Below are 18,588 nucleotides of genomic sequence, written 5' to 3' on the forward strand. Positions count from 1 at the left end.
ATAGATTTCGGAGAAGGTGAATTTAATGTTTGTCTAAATCATCTAAGCCCTTGGTACGTTAAATTTTGTACTTACATCGACAACTTTCAGAACTAAATTGTACGATCCAGGAAGATCCGGCCAAGCCAATTTCTTCCAAAATTCTTTAATCTACGAACATTGTGAGTTTTTAAATTATACTTATATATCCTTCGTTTTAAGAAGCTAATTCACACGATTGTCGACTTAAATATCCCTTTTTGTTTCTTTTTCTAACATACCTGATAGAAGCAAGCTGTAACGTCAATGGCGGAGGTACTATGTTTCACAATGTATTCAGCGGTACAGATCCGATCAAGTTCGGTCGATTTTCGTACCCGCTGAATCGCCTTCAATTTAGCCAGATCCAACCATTTATCGACAGCTGGTCTGAACCACTCGTAATACTTACAAATTGCCAAAGTTTTATGATCGGACTGCGGCAAGTTCTCCTTCATGCTAAAAATATGACATTTTCCTTAAAGATGATCATTTTTTATCGGAACCTTTTGTCAGAAATCCCATCGATAAAGAATTTCAATAGTGCCTTAATCTTAGAGTCTCGCAATTAAATATTCAATTTTCTCTTTGATTTAAAAAGTTGCAGAGTCATTTAATCGTCTAATTTAATTTCATCGATTTCCTAATATTTAATGTTACTAATGTCTTTTTAATGTTACAAATTACTTGAAACCTAGTAAGAATTTCAACAGCTTATTTCTATCTTTAACGACCATAAGTACACATTTCGCATTATATTTAGTTTGAGAAATAGTTGATTCTTCAGTTTGATTTTTTCCAGACTGTACAGTATATTTTTACTTGTAGTCTTCCGATATAATTAATTAATTGATAGTTACGTTATGAAATCCTGCAGAGCCAAGTATAATTCAAACATCGGCGTTCCGATTTCCGCTCCAGGTGGTAGCACGTACTCTTCGTCCGCGTTTTGACCGTGAAGTTGAAGACAAGCTGTGGTAACCCTGGCTCCGAGTTCGTTTTGCATCTATCAAATACATTTCTTCCGATGAAGTCGAAGAGCAAAGGACAAGCGTCTGATTCTACCAATGCTTCGGAAGTCTTTTCGTATTTCCACCACTTTTTACTTTTTACGCAAGTTTCTTTGCCACGCGATTTCTAATAACAACTATTTTCGAAAGAAAGATCTCTTTAAACTTAATTAAGAACGTTTAAACGTTGTTCGCAGATTATAAAATCTTAATAGATTTTCATAAACCACGCTTTATGTAATAACGTAATCGTTATGTAATTATACTTTAGGAGAATTTACTTTAAGAAATAAGATCTTAGTAGTAAAGAATTTACTAAGAAACGCAATAGCCGGTAGATTATTAAAAAATTAATTACTTTTGCCAATAAAATCATCCGAAAGCTTTTCGAGGCTGCATAAATAAATATATGTATTTAGACGTTTTTTCGAAAATTAATTATCCCAAACGAAGTCCTGTACAGTTGTTTCAAAAATTACTTAAATATAAATCTTTAAAAAACATATCCTCGGCAAGTCAAAGCAAAATCCATTCAGCAATTTCAATCATCGTATAGGAAGCAATTAATTTTCTACGCGTGTCAAATTTCCCGTGTATCGAATACGCGTGTTTGCGTTTAGAAACGATGTCGCGTATTTTCAGAGAAACACGGTTGATTCGCCTTCCAAATAAATGCAAATTTCCCAGCAACGTAATTCGGAGATTTGGTCCTTTCAATTACGCGTACGTACAAACCCCAGTGTACGTCGAATACTTGATAACTTTCGAAATTACTGGAATCCCATGATAACCCGTTTATTACACGACGTTTCCGTTGATCGTAGACGAAACGTATTTGCATAGGAAGTAAGCGTCTTTCGTCAGAAAGGTAGAATAATTAACCCGTTGCCTTGAAATATCGAATTTCTCTCTTCAAGTATCAAATTCTTGTCTTAGTTGGAACAATGTATAGTGCAACTCAAACGAGTTAAATCTAATACCGTAATTTTACGCTTATATTGTTCTACATATTTGTTATAAACCCAATAAGCTCCGATGAATTGATTATTTCAGGGGAATATATTATTTTGAGAAATGTTTTGACTCGCTTGACTCTTCTTCTTGATATTTTTCAAACGCCTCAAGTTTGACGTTCGACGAATAAATTTATCGTTACGACGCTGTCGTATAATTGAAACCGAAGAAAACGAGCCATGTTTCTTCGTTGAAGCAATCGATCGATTATTAGAACGGAACGATATACGACAATTGAATTTAATTAATCAACCAATCGATGAAAATTAACCGGAGAATAGCGATGTTCGATTAAAGAATCTCAGCCGAGTTGGTGTTGCGGAAACTTTGTAAAAAAGCGTAGGTTTGCCGTAATAAAGTAAAGTAAAGCGTAGTAAAAATGAAATTGCGTGAAAAAGTAAAGTACATATTTCTCACTTAGAACGTGACGTTAGTAAACGTTCCGTATTACGATAACGAAGACAAAGTGGGAATAGTCGTCTGAGCTTCGGAGCTTACCTGGTATACCACTCATTTAGGATAAGCACGATCTCCGATTTTTTACCAAATTTTTACCCCTCTTATTTCTGTTCTAAAATATTCGTACAATTTTCAACGCAAACTCTATCCGCGACTGTATAAAAATTACACACAATTATTAAACGAATCGCATTCGTTGTTTCAACAGCCGCTTTCAAATCTCTCCGTCGTTATCGATCCACTGACAAGAGTACAATTTCCTATACACAAGATCAACTCCATTTTCAAAGTAAAGATGAAATAATTGATTTCGGTTATTCAATCGAAAAATTTCCATTATTAACTTATCAATGGAGATAACACTTTCTTTGAAAAGATGAAATTATTTCCCGAGGTTGAAAAGTAATGTACAAAATAATTGCTGCTCCTTCAAAGCCTCGTATTTCCCTATTACTACTAACTCAATTAACGAGAACGCAATTTTCTCACAGAGTCGAGGTGCAGTTTATTTCCAACAGGAATATAATTTTACAAAAAATGAACTTATTTTTCGTAGCAAAGATAGAACAATTGGTTTTCGCTATTTCATTATCCGTATTACAAGACTCAGCCACTACATATCAACAGAAGTACCGCTACTTCTTCAACATCACCGTCTTTTCTTGTTACCATTAATTCGATCGAAAGGGATACGATTTCCTATTTATCCAAGATGCAGCTCGTTTCTAAAATTCAAGATCACGAACAACAATGAAAGATTGATTTATAAATATCTATATTTTCTCAATTTCTGTCTGCAAAATAGATTTAATTTTCAAAGTTGAGGGCGTTTAGTAGACGCACACATCGGCGCCTAATCGTAGGAGAGATTCATAAGGCAACGGCTTAAGTACAGAAAGTTACAGGATTTCCCTTGGGTTTGGCAAAGTCGGTGAAATTGTATCGAAGCGTCTAAACGTTTCGGAAACTTGCGTAAAAGTGGTGGACACCCTACAGAGAGATAGGTTAACCGGGACTCGACAGGGACGTTTAAGTGGCTGTGCGCGGGAAGCACATCGCTGGTGGTGCAAGAAAAAAAAAGATCGATTTGCGCGCTTGATATCCTGTGACTACGAGTAAGCTAAGTATATTCCTACCGATCGTTCCGTTTTCTTCTGAATTTCGTTGGAAAATGCGCGAGATCGACCTCGCTTGTCTTCCCAATGGCTTTCGTTTCTCTTTTACTTTTTATAATTTAAATGTGTATGGCAATAAGGTGGCGAGAAGATGCACGAAGTAGTCAGCGAATATTACAGAAGAGGGAAATATTAAAGTAGATATGTAAATGATACGTAGGTATCGTATGACATGAATTGTAGATGTAAAAATGTAATTAATATTATTTCTAATTTAAATTCTTGATGAATCCGATTATAAAAATTAGAAACCGCAACAGTGGTGTTTATATAGATTCTTTATACCGCAGAAATATATGTGCTTCGTATCGATATACCGAATACTCTCTAAATTAAAACCGCAATATCGATCCTTTTATACTCGATGTTTAATGAGCAACATCGTGTTTTAATAGGTCGGTAACTGCTCATAATCTTACAGCGTTATATCTTCTTAAAAAAAGATAATGAAAGCGACGTGTTCCTATCGTTAGCAATTGATAAAGAAAACAATTGCTCGGTTGATTCCGAAAATCAATAATCAACAGTCTAAAGTCAATCGGAATAAAAAATACAAATTTCGTCATTTGTAAAACAATCCAACGTATTATCACCATTTGTCCACCAAATGAAAATTAAAAGAAGAAACTTAGACTTCTCTGGCTCTAACGATCGAAACTCGAAATTAAAAGTTTCGATTCCAACGAAATTCATCGAAAACACGATGAATTTTAATTTCTCCGTATGTATGTGGTAGGCGCTAAGTAAAATCAATCGATAAAATAAAATGAATTTACAGAAACACAGGAGGCCAAGCGTAACCAGAGAAATTTCATCGTCTAAAATTCTCGAACTATCGAAGCTACGTTTCTACTTGTTGGCAAATTCTACCTCATTGATAATACAGTAACGTTTGGCGAGCGCATGCATCGGGTTCGATGTATATTTCCTATGCGGTGTCCGGCAAATTACGCGGAAGATTCATGCGGAGCGTGTGACGTGTTTAACAAGCAAGTGGTATTCCTTTGATAAAAGAGAAACGCGTGCACCTCGGCTGGAAATAAAAGAGCTGCCAATGGAAAGCAACGTCATGCATCACGGTGTGGCCCTTCGCGTCTCCGACGTCCCGTGAAAGATACGGTGAAAAATTACGTGCTTTACGTCAGCACGTTCGCGCGCCAATGGAAGTGGCAACGAATCAGCCGGACAACCCTCTTTCATCCGTCCTACATCCACTTTTTCCCTCGTGAACCGTCAGGAAATTAGAGTATCAAGACTTGGGATAATTGCGTTTACGTTTCTTTTCGGGGTTATTGAACTTTTTCTCGTATTTCACCTTATATCAGTTGTAAAAAATTGTTTCGAATTTTCGAAAATCAAATTTTTCCATTCCAAAAAATTGTATTCGTAGATTTACAAATCTTTGAATCTTCGAACCCTTTGTATTCCGGTTTCGTATTTTTAGTTAGTTTCGTGTATTTTCTTCTTTTACAAAATATGATTTCCATACATATATTCCATTCGTGGAACATTTAATAAATTTATGCGGCTTTAATTTCATTGGGGTTCCGTATACACGTACGTACACGGTATATTACTCGTTCATATGCATAAAATATTGGGTCGTACATATGCGTTCGAACAAAACTATTTACTTTTCGCAGTTTATACTCTGTATCGTTCTTTATATCAATAACGTATGCAATACAAAACGAAATTAATTAATACGAAACTCCTGATCGTGTGTGAAAATTGATAATCAAATTAGACGATATATTTCGCTGAATCTTGATATTGAAACTAACAAGAAATAAAATGTATCGTATAACATTGTAAATAAATAGACCGTAAGACTTTAATCCTATCAAATTGCAAAAAGCACGATTGCTCCAGAACTAAGAAAAATTTGTTTCAATCTCGATACGCTATCGATTCGATTCCACTTCCATCGCAGTTTCTTTCCAAAAATAGCAAACTACACTTATGAACATCAAAAACTTCATTGAGAACTACATACATTGTAGACAGTAGGCTGTCTGTATTAATTAATTAATTAATTAATTAATATTTGTCAAAGAACACCTGCAGATCGTTATTTCGTTGAGCTGTTTCTCAGTCGGAATATTTCCTTCGTAAAGAAATAATTTTCCCTTTGATCTCGTGAAATGTTTCATGTATGCGGAATAAAATCAAAGGTATTTCTAATAGCACCATACTGATGCTTCTGAACGTCATTATCAACCGTAGGAACTACTTTACGATATTTGTTCGAAATGAAGCATTCGTGTCAGAACAATGCCAAATATTTTACTACATCAGCAAATAGAATTTCGTATGTTTCTTTCGTATAATTTATTTAAATCTTAACTAATCTCGGAAAATTCTAAATTTGACTAATAATCCAGAACTTGAGAAGAGGCAGTATTTACAAGTAATCATCGTAGAACGGTATTCAAGAAACTACCAGCTAATCAACCGCTATTCTTTCTATTTGCGTACTGAAATTTTTACTCGCGTATTAAAAAAATTAATCTTCGCGTATAAAGAAATTTCTAATCTGGAAATTGTTTATCTATTTGATATTTTCATTTGTCGTTTATTTAATTCCTTCCTTCTTGATACTAATAAAAATGTACGCGAATAAAAGCAAGCGGTTTCGATACGACAGTTCAAATGTTACATATACAAGGAGATCGAAGAAGAAAGATAGAGTAGAAATAGAAAAGGGTTTTAACAGTTCGTGGTGGCGATGAAAAAGTACCTCGGATGTGTTCTCCATGTGTTTCGCCACGTGTTCCGCCAGCTACGGACAAACATCTCGTGTACAGTAAGATCGCGATGACCTGACGGACATATCAAACTCATCCTCAACATCGTTCCATCCTCGTTCAACCTAGCCTTCAGGTCACTGCGATTTGCTTATTTATAGGGTGTCCCTGCTCCATCCTTTCCTTTACTTTTCATCTCACAATGCAAACATCCGAACGATATAAACGATACTTGGATCGCTGTAATTTCGAAATTTCCACTTACTTCTAACTTATTTTTTCCGACATTTCGTTTATCGCTTTTTTTCCTGGAACACCCTATATATATAAAGAGTAATATGTTCTGTAGTTATTTCGATGCAAGGACGTCGACCGAATTCGCAGAATTGAAAATAATCCAATCGCAAGAACACGTTATAAAATAATCGATAAATAATTTCTTTCTCTCTATTTCGCTTCTAAACGCGTGAATTTAAATACAAAATTTCTCTCTCGTGTCTGTTTCTCTTTAACTTTTATTAGCTCCAATGACGAGTCTCGTTTCCTTTCTTTTACGAAGATCTTCGAGGGGCGATTGTTTGATCTTTAAATGGATAGGTAGCTCTTCTTGTTTTCGATATCGATCGAAAATTTGAGAAAAAAGAAAGAAAAACACGATCGACGTCTTGAATAAAGCATAAAGCCAAACATAGCACATCCAGCTTCACGAAACAGTGAAATAAAATATAGTCGTGTGTCATAATGATTGTGTGCTTTGATTCTGCATCGTCGCGATCTATCAAGTGAGAATATTTCATAGATATATGTATAAATAAATATATATATATATATATATGTTTCTCGTTCGTCTCTCATATTTGTTGGAAATGATCGCATTTTCACGCGGGGTTTGCTTACCAGCTTGTCCAATTGCTTATACACCGCCGAGAAATATGGCACGCCGTTCGTGCTGAAACACAACATTTCATCTATCGTTTGTAAATCGATTTATCTTCCCTTTAACTCGAAATATTTATCGCGGATAATATATGATTCTCTTTTACTCGTGGTTAAACAGCGGGTATCGTATTTTGCAAACTCGTATTTTTATAAACCTAACGAAACAAGTGGAATACGAGCAGAAACATATTTCATCTACCGAATGCTATACAAAATACTATATACTTTGAATATCTTTGATAATATTAGATACATTTTTAGAATTTTTAATTTCCCACGTGTAAAATGTCTAAAAATGTATAAAAATCCATAGACCGCTTGTAATGTATCAACGATAGAGTTACTCGCGGGTAACGTAAGAAACTGATACGAAAATAATAGACATGCGAGGAAGAGAAACGATATAAGCGGAGGATATCAATCTCTTGTCATGTACTTTACTAAATAAAATTATTCAAATTTCGAAAGATCGTGGTCGTAGGTGTACAAAATAAAAAATTACGAACCAGTTATTTTGGCTACTCTAGCAGTTCTGACGTTAATAATACGATTTTCGTTTCGAAGTTTTATTTCTATATAACAAGTATGTTTCTCCGTGTATTCGCAATCCCACGTAAAAGGAATAAGAGATTCGTACGTTTGATTCGAAAAAGCAATTTTCCATAGAAGCAAAGAGAACCGAAGATAGAACAATTTTCAATAGCACGGTAATCGGTTAGACAACTTTGATGTTCTGCTTGTTAAAAAATAAGTCTAATATTTATCCTACGATAAAATTACAAAGTACGCGATACTCTTTATATTCTCAAGGTTTTCAAAAGCAAATAAAAGAGAGGGGAAAACTATTCTCCGTTGTAAACACTGTTCCACGCAATATACACTTAACCGTGGATATTCAACTTTTAATCAAAGACCAAATACAGGGGGGAAGGTTTTACCACTTTGTTTTGCTAACGAACGAAAGTTTGGTTAACTTTAAATTTCAATTCGTAGGGAATCGAGCAATTTGAAAAGCTCACCTTTCAAAGAGACTGTTGTAATAAGTGAGTCCCTGTTCCAAGTCTACCAGTAACGCGGTTACCAAGTTGGTGAAGTCCTGCAAAACCTTATCTGCATCCTGATCCGGCTCTTTATCGTAACACATCGTCTGCTGCCTCGTGTCCTCGTACCTAAACAGGAAACCAACGTCGTTGACCAAAGGTAGCGATCGAAACAGAAAAATACAGAGGGTAAGAGAAGATGAAATGAAAAAAGTTCGATCGAGCACTAACCATTCGAGGGTTCCCTTTCTTAGGGCGGTTATTATTTCTCCGCGGATTTCCTTATTGAATGGGCAACACGCACGGAAGGCTTTCATGTTCGATAGCAGTCCTAAACATCTGTAGGAAATAAATAATACAAGTATTTTTATATTATAGACTCTCAATATTATTTTCAGTGACAATTTTTTCGTTTAATGATACTTTGGTTTTATCAAGGATTTGCAAAGAACGATACGTATGAGATTAATAGAGGTATTTTTATACAAATTTACACGTTGATGGTTTTCAACACTAGCTTTTCAGGATAATTGTAGTCGTACCGAGGATTCAAGTAATCTTACGTTATATGTAATTGTTACATAAAATTAGTCAACTAGTCAATTAGTCAAAATTGGTCAACTAGGTTAATTGAAGAATTGCACAGATCAATTTTGTTTCTTAGAGGAAATTATCATTCCGAAACATTTACTTACATATTTAATAGTCTGCGGCCCATAGTACGTAACTTGTACAAAATTATTAGCTACGTGCGTTAAAGAATTTTTCTACCACAAGTTACATATAATAAATTCGCTTCTAATTGTTCGAAAAATTAACTTATTTACAAAATGTTTACGTATAAATATAAACGTGATTTATAATTTGCCTGTACAAAGTTTGCAAAGAAAACCTACCAGTTTAACAAATACGTATATCAAATCCCCAGTAACTTTTTTGAACTAATTTTTTGCACAAATTAAACTCTGCTTCCTCTTAGCGTGCTCGCTTTAATTTAACTACGTAAGCTCGGAATCCGCGTGTAGATTCTCGCGAGCACGGTAGCGTTTTACTTTCAGAAATTAACTCGTGCAAAGTTCGGAAAGTTAGAAGATGGATATAACAAAAGGGAACGAGATTATCACGTACTGTAATAAGAACACAATTATGCTCTTCGTTCCTACCGATGAATCGAATTAAGCGAAATAAAGACCGCGTTACACGAATTATCCTTTCGACGGCAAGTAGCGCCAACAAAATCTGTTGTAAGTTAACGCTACTGATATCGTTAGAAACACGATATCATCCCCTTTAAAATGCTTTTTGTTTTGCCTCGAAGGGATTATCCGTTCCGGAGATACCGTCTTTTTAACCAAACCATAATTTTGGTCTTATCGATATCTTTGTCTTTGTTGCACGCTCGCTCACTGACCTAGCCTAAGCCAACTACGTGTACGTCAGTCAAAGAAAATGTCTGAGTCAGCGATTACGTCAACGACGTACGCACTTTCAAGAAAAATAAGTAGACCACGACGATTCCAGGAATTTGTCTGCCATTCTTAGAATCTCGAGTCTCGAGCGACGCGCTTCCAAGTGCGCATATCTTGGAAACTACTTGGGATATCGCCATTGTTAAGGTTATTCGGTGTATGTGGAATTAAAGAAACGCGTGGGTAAATTGTAAGGTATTGTAAGGTATTGTAAGTATATATATTGTGAATGTTAAAGTACAAAGTGTGGAATATAATGTAAGCTGGTCCAGATCCTCACGCTAGCAATGTTACCCTGAGACTAAAAGAACCCCCGAAACCAACATTGCACGTGTACCGTTTATGGTCTGTCATCGACGCATTCTTTTGTCTATGCGCTATCGATGACCTTAGCGCTTGAGAAAACCGAAGACCAGATGTAGAGTTTTCTTAGAAGCGGCGATCACTTCAACAGCCATGAAACAAAGATCATTGTAAAGGACATGCTTCCTACCATGTCCCGAGTTCTGGGTGAGTTACAGGGAAAATTGTGCAATTTTTCTGTCAGGGTTTCGTGGTCGAAGCTTTTCTTGTTTTTCAGAGGTACGAAGGAGGATAAGGTTTCTGGTTTAAAGGATAGTACATTTTTGGGTAGAATAAAACGATAAAATTGAGAGAATTGGGTTTATACGGATTGGTTATTCAGGATTTAATTTGTCTTGATCTTGATCTTAATTCGTCTGTATTTTAATTTGAATCTTATTTGCCTGTGGTAATAGAAATTTCAATTCGCTGCAGTTTCTTCCTGTGATTTAAAGGCAAGGCGTTAATAATAGTATCAAAGCAATGGTGTATTAACGCAGTATAATTTTACAGTGATGAATGGATAAAACGATAATACAAATGTAGAGGAAAAGAAAATAACGTCCAGGTTAGGTACCATTATAAAGAATTTATGTTATTTTCTTTTACGTTCTCAATCTTCAACCCGATTTTCCGACGTCTAGAGCTTAACAACGCCAAAAGTTACATAATTTCTGCGATATAAATTTTATTAAATAGAAAATATAGGAAAAATCACAAATAGAATAGAATTCATAAGCGATTGCTTCTCTTTTCTTCTAAGAAAGATACGCACCTAAGAAGATAATCCAATTTAGAGATGGATGGTCGATGCAATGGCGGGAATAGCACTCGGTGCTGTCGAACTTTCTTCAACGTTACTTCGAGGAATTCATTGAACGACTCTGCGAGACATTGTTCCTCGTCTCGAGAAAGAGTGTCCGTGTGCCATACATTGTCTAATTCCTATCGAAATAAATAAATATCCAATTTGTTAATTCCTATCGAAATAAGTAAATAGAGAACGTGTTAGAAAAATGGTATGTTAAGGAATAAAGAAAGCGTTTGTAAAATTAAAATAAACCTGAAGAAGACGATGAAGAATTCTAGGGTCGCACGCTGATTGCCTGGATGTCGCTACCCATCTAACTAACGCTTGTTGGAGTTCCGTGACATCACCTTGGACGGCGTGTTGATGAAGAATCGTTAGTGCCGTTTGTGGCAACTCTCCTGTGAAGTCTTCCTAAATGAGGCAGGGAGAATCACGTAGTTACGCGATATATAGATTACTTTATTAAAAAGAAGGACAAGAGAAAATAAATTAATTAAGAAAATAAGTCAGCTTTAACCTATGTTGAAGTAAATTAAGCGACAAGCTGTTAGTAATAAAATAAAACTAGAAGTTGTCTTGTTTTCAACTGTTTCTTGTTATATCTTTAGAAACATTTTTTATTCTTTTTTTCTTTTTTTTAATTATAGTATGACGGCAGCAAAGGATGTATTTTCAGAAATATTTACGAGCTTCTTACATCCTTTCTAACTTTTTGCAAGAGAGCTAATGTCTACAATAGTTGTTTATAAATATTTCATGGAATAAAAATAAGAGAAAAATAGAGATTTTTTTTCTTGTATCGTATTATTGTATAATTAGAAATATATTTTATTTTTGTTATATACAGTGCGATCATTATGAAAATTGCTATTATAAAAAATATGTACTTCATTTTACATCCTTGAAGCTAAAGAAGAAAGCTAACCATATATTTTTTATTGTGAATTTCAACAAATTATTTATAAATATATATTATGGATATTATGAAAATCGTTATTTTTTTTTTAATATTCAGTGCATTCCGTATTTCTTTAATTTTCAAAACGAAGATAGAAGCTCGAGAGTTTTTATCGGGAATTTTAATAACTTTTTAAAATAAATATTTAAATGTTTGTATTTTATAAAGATATAAAAAATAACGTATATTTGTTTGTTGATGGTACATACTGCTTGTTTGTTCATCTCGTGATTGAGAAAGACCGTGTAAAGTCTCTCCTGCTGTCTGAGCTCTCCCCAGTTGTCTTCTTCGGACGTCCCGCGGTCTTCTCTCGTTGATAACCATAGCTTTAATCTAATTCTACCTTGAATTGTGCTTCGTTGCGTTCTGGCCTCTAGTTTGTACCATCGATCCAGCCCCGTGCTTGGAATATCCTGCCAACAAACGATTCTCTCTTGTCTACCCCATGTTAGAATATTAAAAAAAAAAATCGAACTGCAATTTTAAAATTAACGTCAAGTAAAATTGCTTTGATGATCGATAGATTGTAATAACGATACCTATGCCATTAAATATGGAAACTGGCTATGTAACGTCTTTCTTTTTTTACACAATTTTATACACGTTTCATCAGTGTTCATGTTGCTATGTATTCTTTGCTTTATTCGATTGAGTTCTGGCTATCAGAATTTAGTATGACAGTAACAGCGTTCTATAAAACCGTCGAAACGAAAATATGACGCGATCGAAAAACTCGAGTGGTGCGAGCGCGGCAGAATTAATAAAAATACATGGTGTTGAAAAAGCCACGACCGCAGAGATTAAAAAAACAGAAACGTGATATCGAAAATTATCCGAAATACGCAGATTTCTCAGATGCTGGCTGGAACAGCAGGAAAACCTTAAGTATACTGACGTAATGAAATGGTTTCGTTGCGACGATGGCGATAATAATGACGATTTTATGTAAATGGAAGCAGCGAACGAAAGCGATGGTTCAAAGTACAAAAAGAACGTAATTCTGCGCGATTACTTGTGTTGAATAAATTATACGACATAACAGAGAAAAAGCTATGAGATCCATAAGTGTGTAAATGATTTGTCGTTTAATCTTAATTTGTATATAAATAAATGAAATTTCGTATGAGAAAAGTGATTATTCCGTTATTCGAAAATTCCATTATCCGAGCAATTTTGTCTCGCTATTAGTTCGGACAAGGCATAAGGGAGGCTCTACTCTAACTGTTTTTCTGAATTTAGAGTAACGGGAAATTGTATTTTCATCTAGGAGATTTGTCGATGATAGTTTTGGAGATACATAAAAGATGTACTTAAAAGAGCTAAACGAAATGATAATATTCATACGTGTCATCAATGTTAACGTTAAATAAACTCAATAAAGGTTGAATTGTTTGTTTGGTTATGGAAAGAATTATTCTTCTCAATTATTGATAAAAGAAACGCATTTAATATTTGCGTGTAAGAAGCGTAACGTATCGATTGTACGATCAAAACTACTTTTAACGAACGAACTTTTAAAGTTAACGAACCTAAAGCGAATAAATTATGAGTTTTGTAATTCAGTTATTATGATAGCATAATTACGAAAGTCATTAGGTAAATCGATGCAATACCTGAAGCGGAATATTCACGCAGCCAAGAAAATCGTCCTGGCCGCCGGATCTCGCGCTCTGCGCGATCTGCTTGAAGAATCTTCCGAGTCCCTTGACGCCGCGTACTTCGTTCAGCTTGCTCACTGCATCGAACACGGAGGACTCGTCGTCGTGGTCCCTGAAACTATGTCTGTCAGGGCAACACAAACACTTTCGACAGAAGGGAGTACGAGAAGGAGCACGAAAGCACACTCAGGAAATCATTGATCTTATTTACTCAACGAACCTTGCTGGTAGTAATGGCAGTAATTAACGAATTGGTTTCCATATATATATACCGATGAGACACATAAGATGTTCGAAGTATAATGTCAATGGTATAGTAAGAAAATGATATTATTGAATTATTGGCACTCGAAGTAAAATGTGACATAAAGAGAGAAAAATAAAATGAAAAGAAAAAAAGATAAAATCGTGGTTCAAAATAGGATACAAAATAGAACAAGAAATAGATAAATAGTGGAATAATGGTAGATTCACGAATGAAACGATTTTTTTATAGGAAGTAAAATAGGTGTAACGAAATCTGCTCGTAATACGTTTTGCTTCCAACGCGAAAGCATCGGTTTCAAAAATACATTATGCGTTTGACTAAAAATTGGAAGCCAGGAGAATCTGCATTTGAAATTTCGAAATTTCAAATTAGGATATTTGCAGATGACCGTTTAAAATTGCAAATTTACAAACTAACTTTTTTCCAAATTAACTTCTCTAAATCACATTTTAACGAAACAAATTTCATTTCACGCTATTCACAGCCATATCCATCACGGTATCTACCCAGGCACTATATCGTACCAAAGAAGAAAAGCACCAAATAGCCAACCTGATAAACGACACCACTCACCATATATCCAGGTGCAGAATATCCGTGTTGATGTCGTCGATGTCGCTGAAATGGAAAAGAAAAACGAGAAAGTGTTAAACCGTGTGTCACGCTGATCCAATATGAAATTTCACGTAACGTGTTTCTGATCGCTTTCCCGGACTACGGAAGAAGCGACAAAGACGTGGAAGTAAAAAGAAGAGAAAAGAAAGGAGAAGAAGAAGAATCGAAGTCCCCGAAGGATACACGGGGTTGCTTACAAACGAAACTTCTCGTTCCATCGTGGACTTAGCGTGTGCGGCTTCACCGACGTCGCGCGTATGAACTTGGCTGGTACCGCGCCGCTCAACGATTCCCGATGCTCGCGTCTGCTCGTATGCTCCTTGCGCTTGAACGACAACCTGAAACTGATTTCCAACGGATACAATAACTTCCACGGATATTCTACGCGCTTCTCTATCTCCTTTCAGGCTTTGCGGGACGCGAGTACGTTCGTTCAAATAGTTAATTTTGTGTGGCAATGAAATTTTCGTTCCTTTGGTTCGGCTGTGCCTTGCAACTCGTTACAGATGGTACGAGAAATCAAACTCTGCGCACGGTGTATCGAATAAAATTCTGTATTTTTATCTCGGTTCTTTGTTTTAGATTTGTCTTGAAGAAATATTTATGTCGAGGTTACCTTGTACACTCACATATCAAATATTACAAACTCTACACCCGTATGAACTTATTTGCAACTTAAACGTCAAAGCTTCCGTAATACAAGAATTTCATTTAAACTACCTGCCATTACCGTGCCAATTGCCAGCAGACATTACACTTAACCAGATTAGGTGAAACAACATTTTCAAAGAAATTGAATTCAACCGTTCGTTCCTCCAACTAAATCTACCCTGGTGTTCGTAAAAAAATTCCTCACATTTTCTTCAGTCGTTTCTTCGCCAGCTTCTCCACGTTCGGCATGGCTGTCTTCTAGCACTCGATTTTTCGAACGACTCGACGAGAAGCACGTGGTCTCGTTTCGCGCGTCGTCGCGATACCACTGAGAATTAATCGCGTTGCTGCCTGCACGAGGAGACAATGCCGACGAGATAGAGCCGCGAGACGTTCGATTCTCAATGCACCGCGGCCTTATTCCGCCGCGAAAGCGTCGCCAACAGAACTTGCTGCATCCGGCAACCGTTCATTGTTATCGCGACTCATTGTGAAAATGTCACTCGATTGCTCGTCTGGAGTAGGTCTGTGTCTGCTCTAACTGCTTCGAACGATCGATCGAACGTCTTGCTTCGGACTAATCGATGATTTGTAGCAAATTGATTGCACTTTTCTTTATTGAAGAGGAATTTCTTCCTGTTGGTCGTAATTTACGGTAAAAAATAATTGAAGTTTCAATTTACGCGGAATAATGAGGATCATAGAGATCAGATTGTTTGATAGAAACGCCGATCTAGATTTCTATAGTTATCGATTCCATTGTTTTAAAGATTCCTTTCCTATCGTGGATAAAGCGTCGATATCGGAAAAGGTAATGACTAAGAATAAGAAGTATCGAGGCTTTGATTTAAGTGATAAAATGTTGGAATGTTCGAGAAACGAGGATTAATTAAAGAACGTTTGAAACGTTTCCTGATAATCCTTTATCTGGGTTTTAATCAGCAGGTTTACCTTCTCAAGTACTCCCAAGTTCCATTCTAATTATAATGATTTTAATGGAATCAGGCTAGCGATTTCATTTTTATTTACTTCTATGGAAAATTTGTATTTTACTGCTATATACTACACAGGTATCATTGTGGAACTACCAACGAAAAAAGAATTGAATCGTCGAATTGTCTATAGGACAGAAGTTTTTATTCAGCCATTATTACATACAATTAAACAGAGATACACGTATCGAACTATCAATTTCTGTTGGGCGCTATCAAATCAGGATTAAATAAAATTCCCAACATCGTAACAGCTACCCTTGATAAATATCGACGTTTCCTATTACAACTTTTGATTCTCTAGACCTGTTTTAGCCATCTAAAATTCGATATTTCACAGGATCTCTATTTTCAACTTCAACAGTTTCAACGCTAAACAGAATTAATATTAATAGAATATCGAACGTTTTCCAATAAGCATGATTAAAAAGAGCTACGATACGCTTCAAGGTTAAGCACGATATTTTGAATATTCGATAAATCATGCAAATCGATCAGACTGCGGATTATGCGCATCCCCGCTACGAGTTTGCACGGAAATTCATACAAGAAGCGTTTGAAGTAATACGAATTCGAGGTAATTATTGCACGTCGATCTTTAAAGCTCAATTTAATCGGCTCATAATATATCATTACGCGTAGCAATGACGATTGGAAGGAATAAAATCGTCGCAGTTTGCATTGCTATTTGATTTATCCCCAATTTTCTAATCAAAATACATCCCGCCGAATGTTTGGATACATTTGAGCCTATTTATTTCGTATTACGCGCATTCTGGATGTTTTTACACTTTTGAATTTCTTTGAAATTTTCTATACTTTCAAATTATTTATAAGAGCAGAAACATCCGCGGTCTATCGATCGCCTGATGCAACCAAGGGTACGTCGATGTGTCGACTTACCTATGGTGTTTCCGTAATTTCTCGTGATGAGAATTCTCGGTTTCACCACCGTCGGAAAGGGCACGAGTCGCTTGTCTCGGAGATGCTGGCGGTGTGTGGGGTGAGTGCGCAGTTAAATTCGTTTGCGGACTCAACGGTGCACCTGTATTACCCGGTTGAATTCCTAACATGCAGTAAGGGTCGCTGAATCCTGGAGGACATATATAGAATCTTGTTCAGACTAACTCTCCTCTGGCAAACACTCAAATCTAACGACTTCCGTAATTGGAAAAAAACATTCTGGATTTGAGCGGAGAGACTATATGCTTTAGAGATTTTGTATTTTTTCACCGCCCTCTTTTCGTATATATGTTTCTCCAAAGTAGAGAAAATAAAATAAGATGATGCGTAAAAGTATAGAATTTTTATTATCCTGACAATGTAGATGTCTTTTGTAACGCGACGAAGAGATAATTAATTGGAGCAAATTTTCATTTAAGAAAGGGTGGTACGCGATTGAAAAATATTAGTTGTTTCGTGATTATTTTGCAGATATTTCTGTGGTACACATAGAATGCAGCGTAAAAATATTTCGATATTTTTTTCTCGATATATATGTTTTTCAGTGACACGGTGCAGACTTCGGACAGAATAAACAAAGGAACGTCCTAGATTTAGACGGGAAAAATATACGATCGTGGAAAAATTTTAATTATATCGCCATACATCTTTTATATTTTACAATGTGTACGTTCTTTTATACAAAAATATAAAATTCTCCGTAATGGATTCTTTTCTTTTTCTTTTTTAATAAAAATATGTCCTTTTGAACGATGCAATACAGCGACTTTTAAGTTGTAGCTGTTCCGCCCAACTCTCTGCGGTGTTTTGTAGAGCGGAATGAGCGAGGTTTACTCCTTTTTTTCGAGAGTTACCTTAAGTTGTTGCAGTAGTTTCTAGATAGATCTTTTATAGAGAAAGTTTACGAGAATAGGTCCGTATCTTTTATGACGAAGTACTTGGATGCTTTATCTTTATTGGATCTTATCCTCGTACTCTTTAGATATCAGAATCTATGCGCCCTTGTACATTTCAAAGAATGTAACTAGCACGATGCGAAATTTTGTGTGTATTATTCGATATGCACTCTAATCTATAGAAGTAAGAAACATTTTTATGGACGTATAATATAAACTGAGGATTATTTTTTGAACATTTTTAAGCATTTTTCAGCACTTTTCAGAGTTTTTCAGCGTTTAAAAATTGCAGTTTGAATTTCTTTCCCAGCTGCTGTACACAATATTAGTCATCCTGCATTATACAAATTTGGCAGAAATGATTATTCTTACTCGTGGAACCGGGCTGCGGATTTTTATGCCTTTATGAGAAATTAAAACGTACAGAAATGCACGGAATAAGCACGACGTCCAAAGATACATAAAATATTCAAAGTAGAATAACTAGAACGCTTATTTTCATGTTCGATAAATGAAATAAATTTAAATTCCATTTCTTACAGTTACGTTTGTAAAAATATGAA

General features: G+C 35.6%; 1 protein-coding gene across 3 annotated transcripts in view; it reads right to left on the reverse strand.

Annotated features, from left to right (window-relative positions):
• The window catches only part of LOC132904630 (BAI1-associated protein 3), a 125,823-nt gene that overhangs the window by 5,909 nt on the left and 101,326 nt on the right, over window positions 1–18,588 (reverse strand). For 2 of the 3 annotated variants that reach the window (XM_060955283.1, XM_060955284.1), the window contains exons 7-20: window positions 17,070–17,259; window positions 14,721–14,867; window positions 14,482–14,526; window positions 13,596–13,752; window positions 12,192–12,395; window positions 11,277–11,435; window positions 10,989–11,158; window positions 8,634–8,741; window positions 8,382–8,531; window positions 7,321–7,372; window positions 6,417–6,458; window positions 879–1,024; window positions 261–477; window positions 76–150 (exon numbers count right to left, since the gene is read on the reverse strand). In XM_060955283.1, coding sequence (XP_060811266.1) covers window positions 76–150; window positions 261–477; window positions 879–1,024; window positions 6,417–6,458; window positions 7,321–7,372; window positions 8,382–8,531; window positions 8,634–8,741; window positions 10,989–11,158; window positions 11,277–11,435; window positions 12,192–12,395; window positions 13,596–13,752; window positions 14,482–14,526; window positions 14,721–14,867; window positions 17,070–17,259 — 1,862 coding nt within the window. The remainder of the gene's footprint in view (window positions 1–75; window positions 151–260; window positions 478–878; window positions 1,025–6,416; window positions 6,459–7,320; window positions 7,373–8,381; window positions 8,532–8,633; window positions 8,742–10,988; window positions 11,159–11,276; window positions 11,436–12,191; window positions 12,396–13,595; window positions 13,753–14,481; window positions 14,527–14,720; window positions 14,868–17,069; window positions 17,260–18,588) is intronic. The other variant, XM_060955285.1, reaches the window with a different exon arrangement.

The sequence above is a fragment of the Bombus pascuorum genome, chromosome 2, assembly GCF_905332965.1.
Source record: "Bombus pascuorum chromosome 2, iyBomPasc1.1, whole genome shotgun sequence".
Taxonomy (NCBI): domain Eukaryota; kingdom Metazoa; phylum Arthropoda; class Insecta; order Hymenoptera; family Apidae; genus Bombus; species Bombus pascuorum.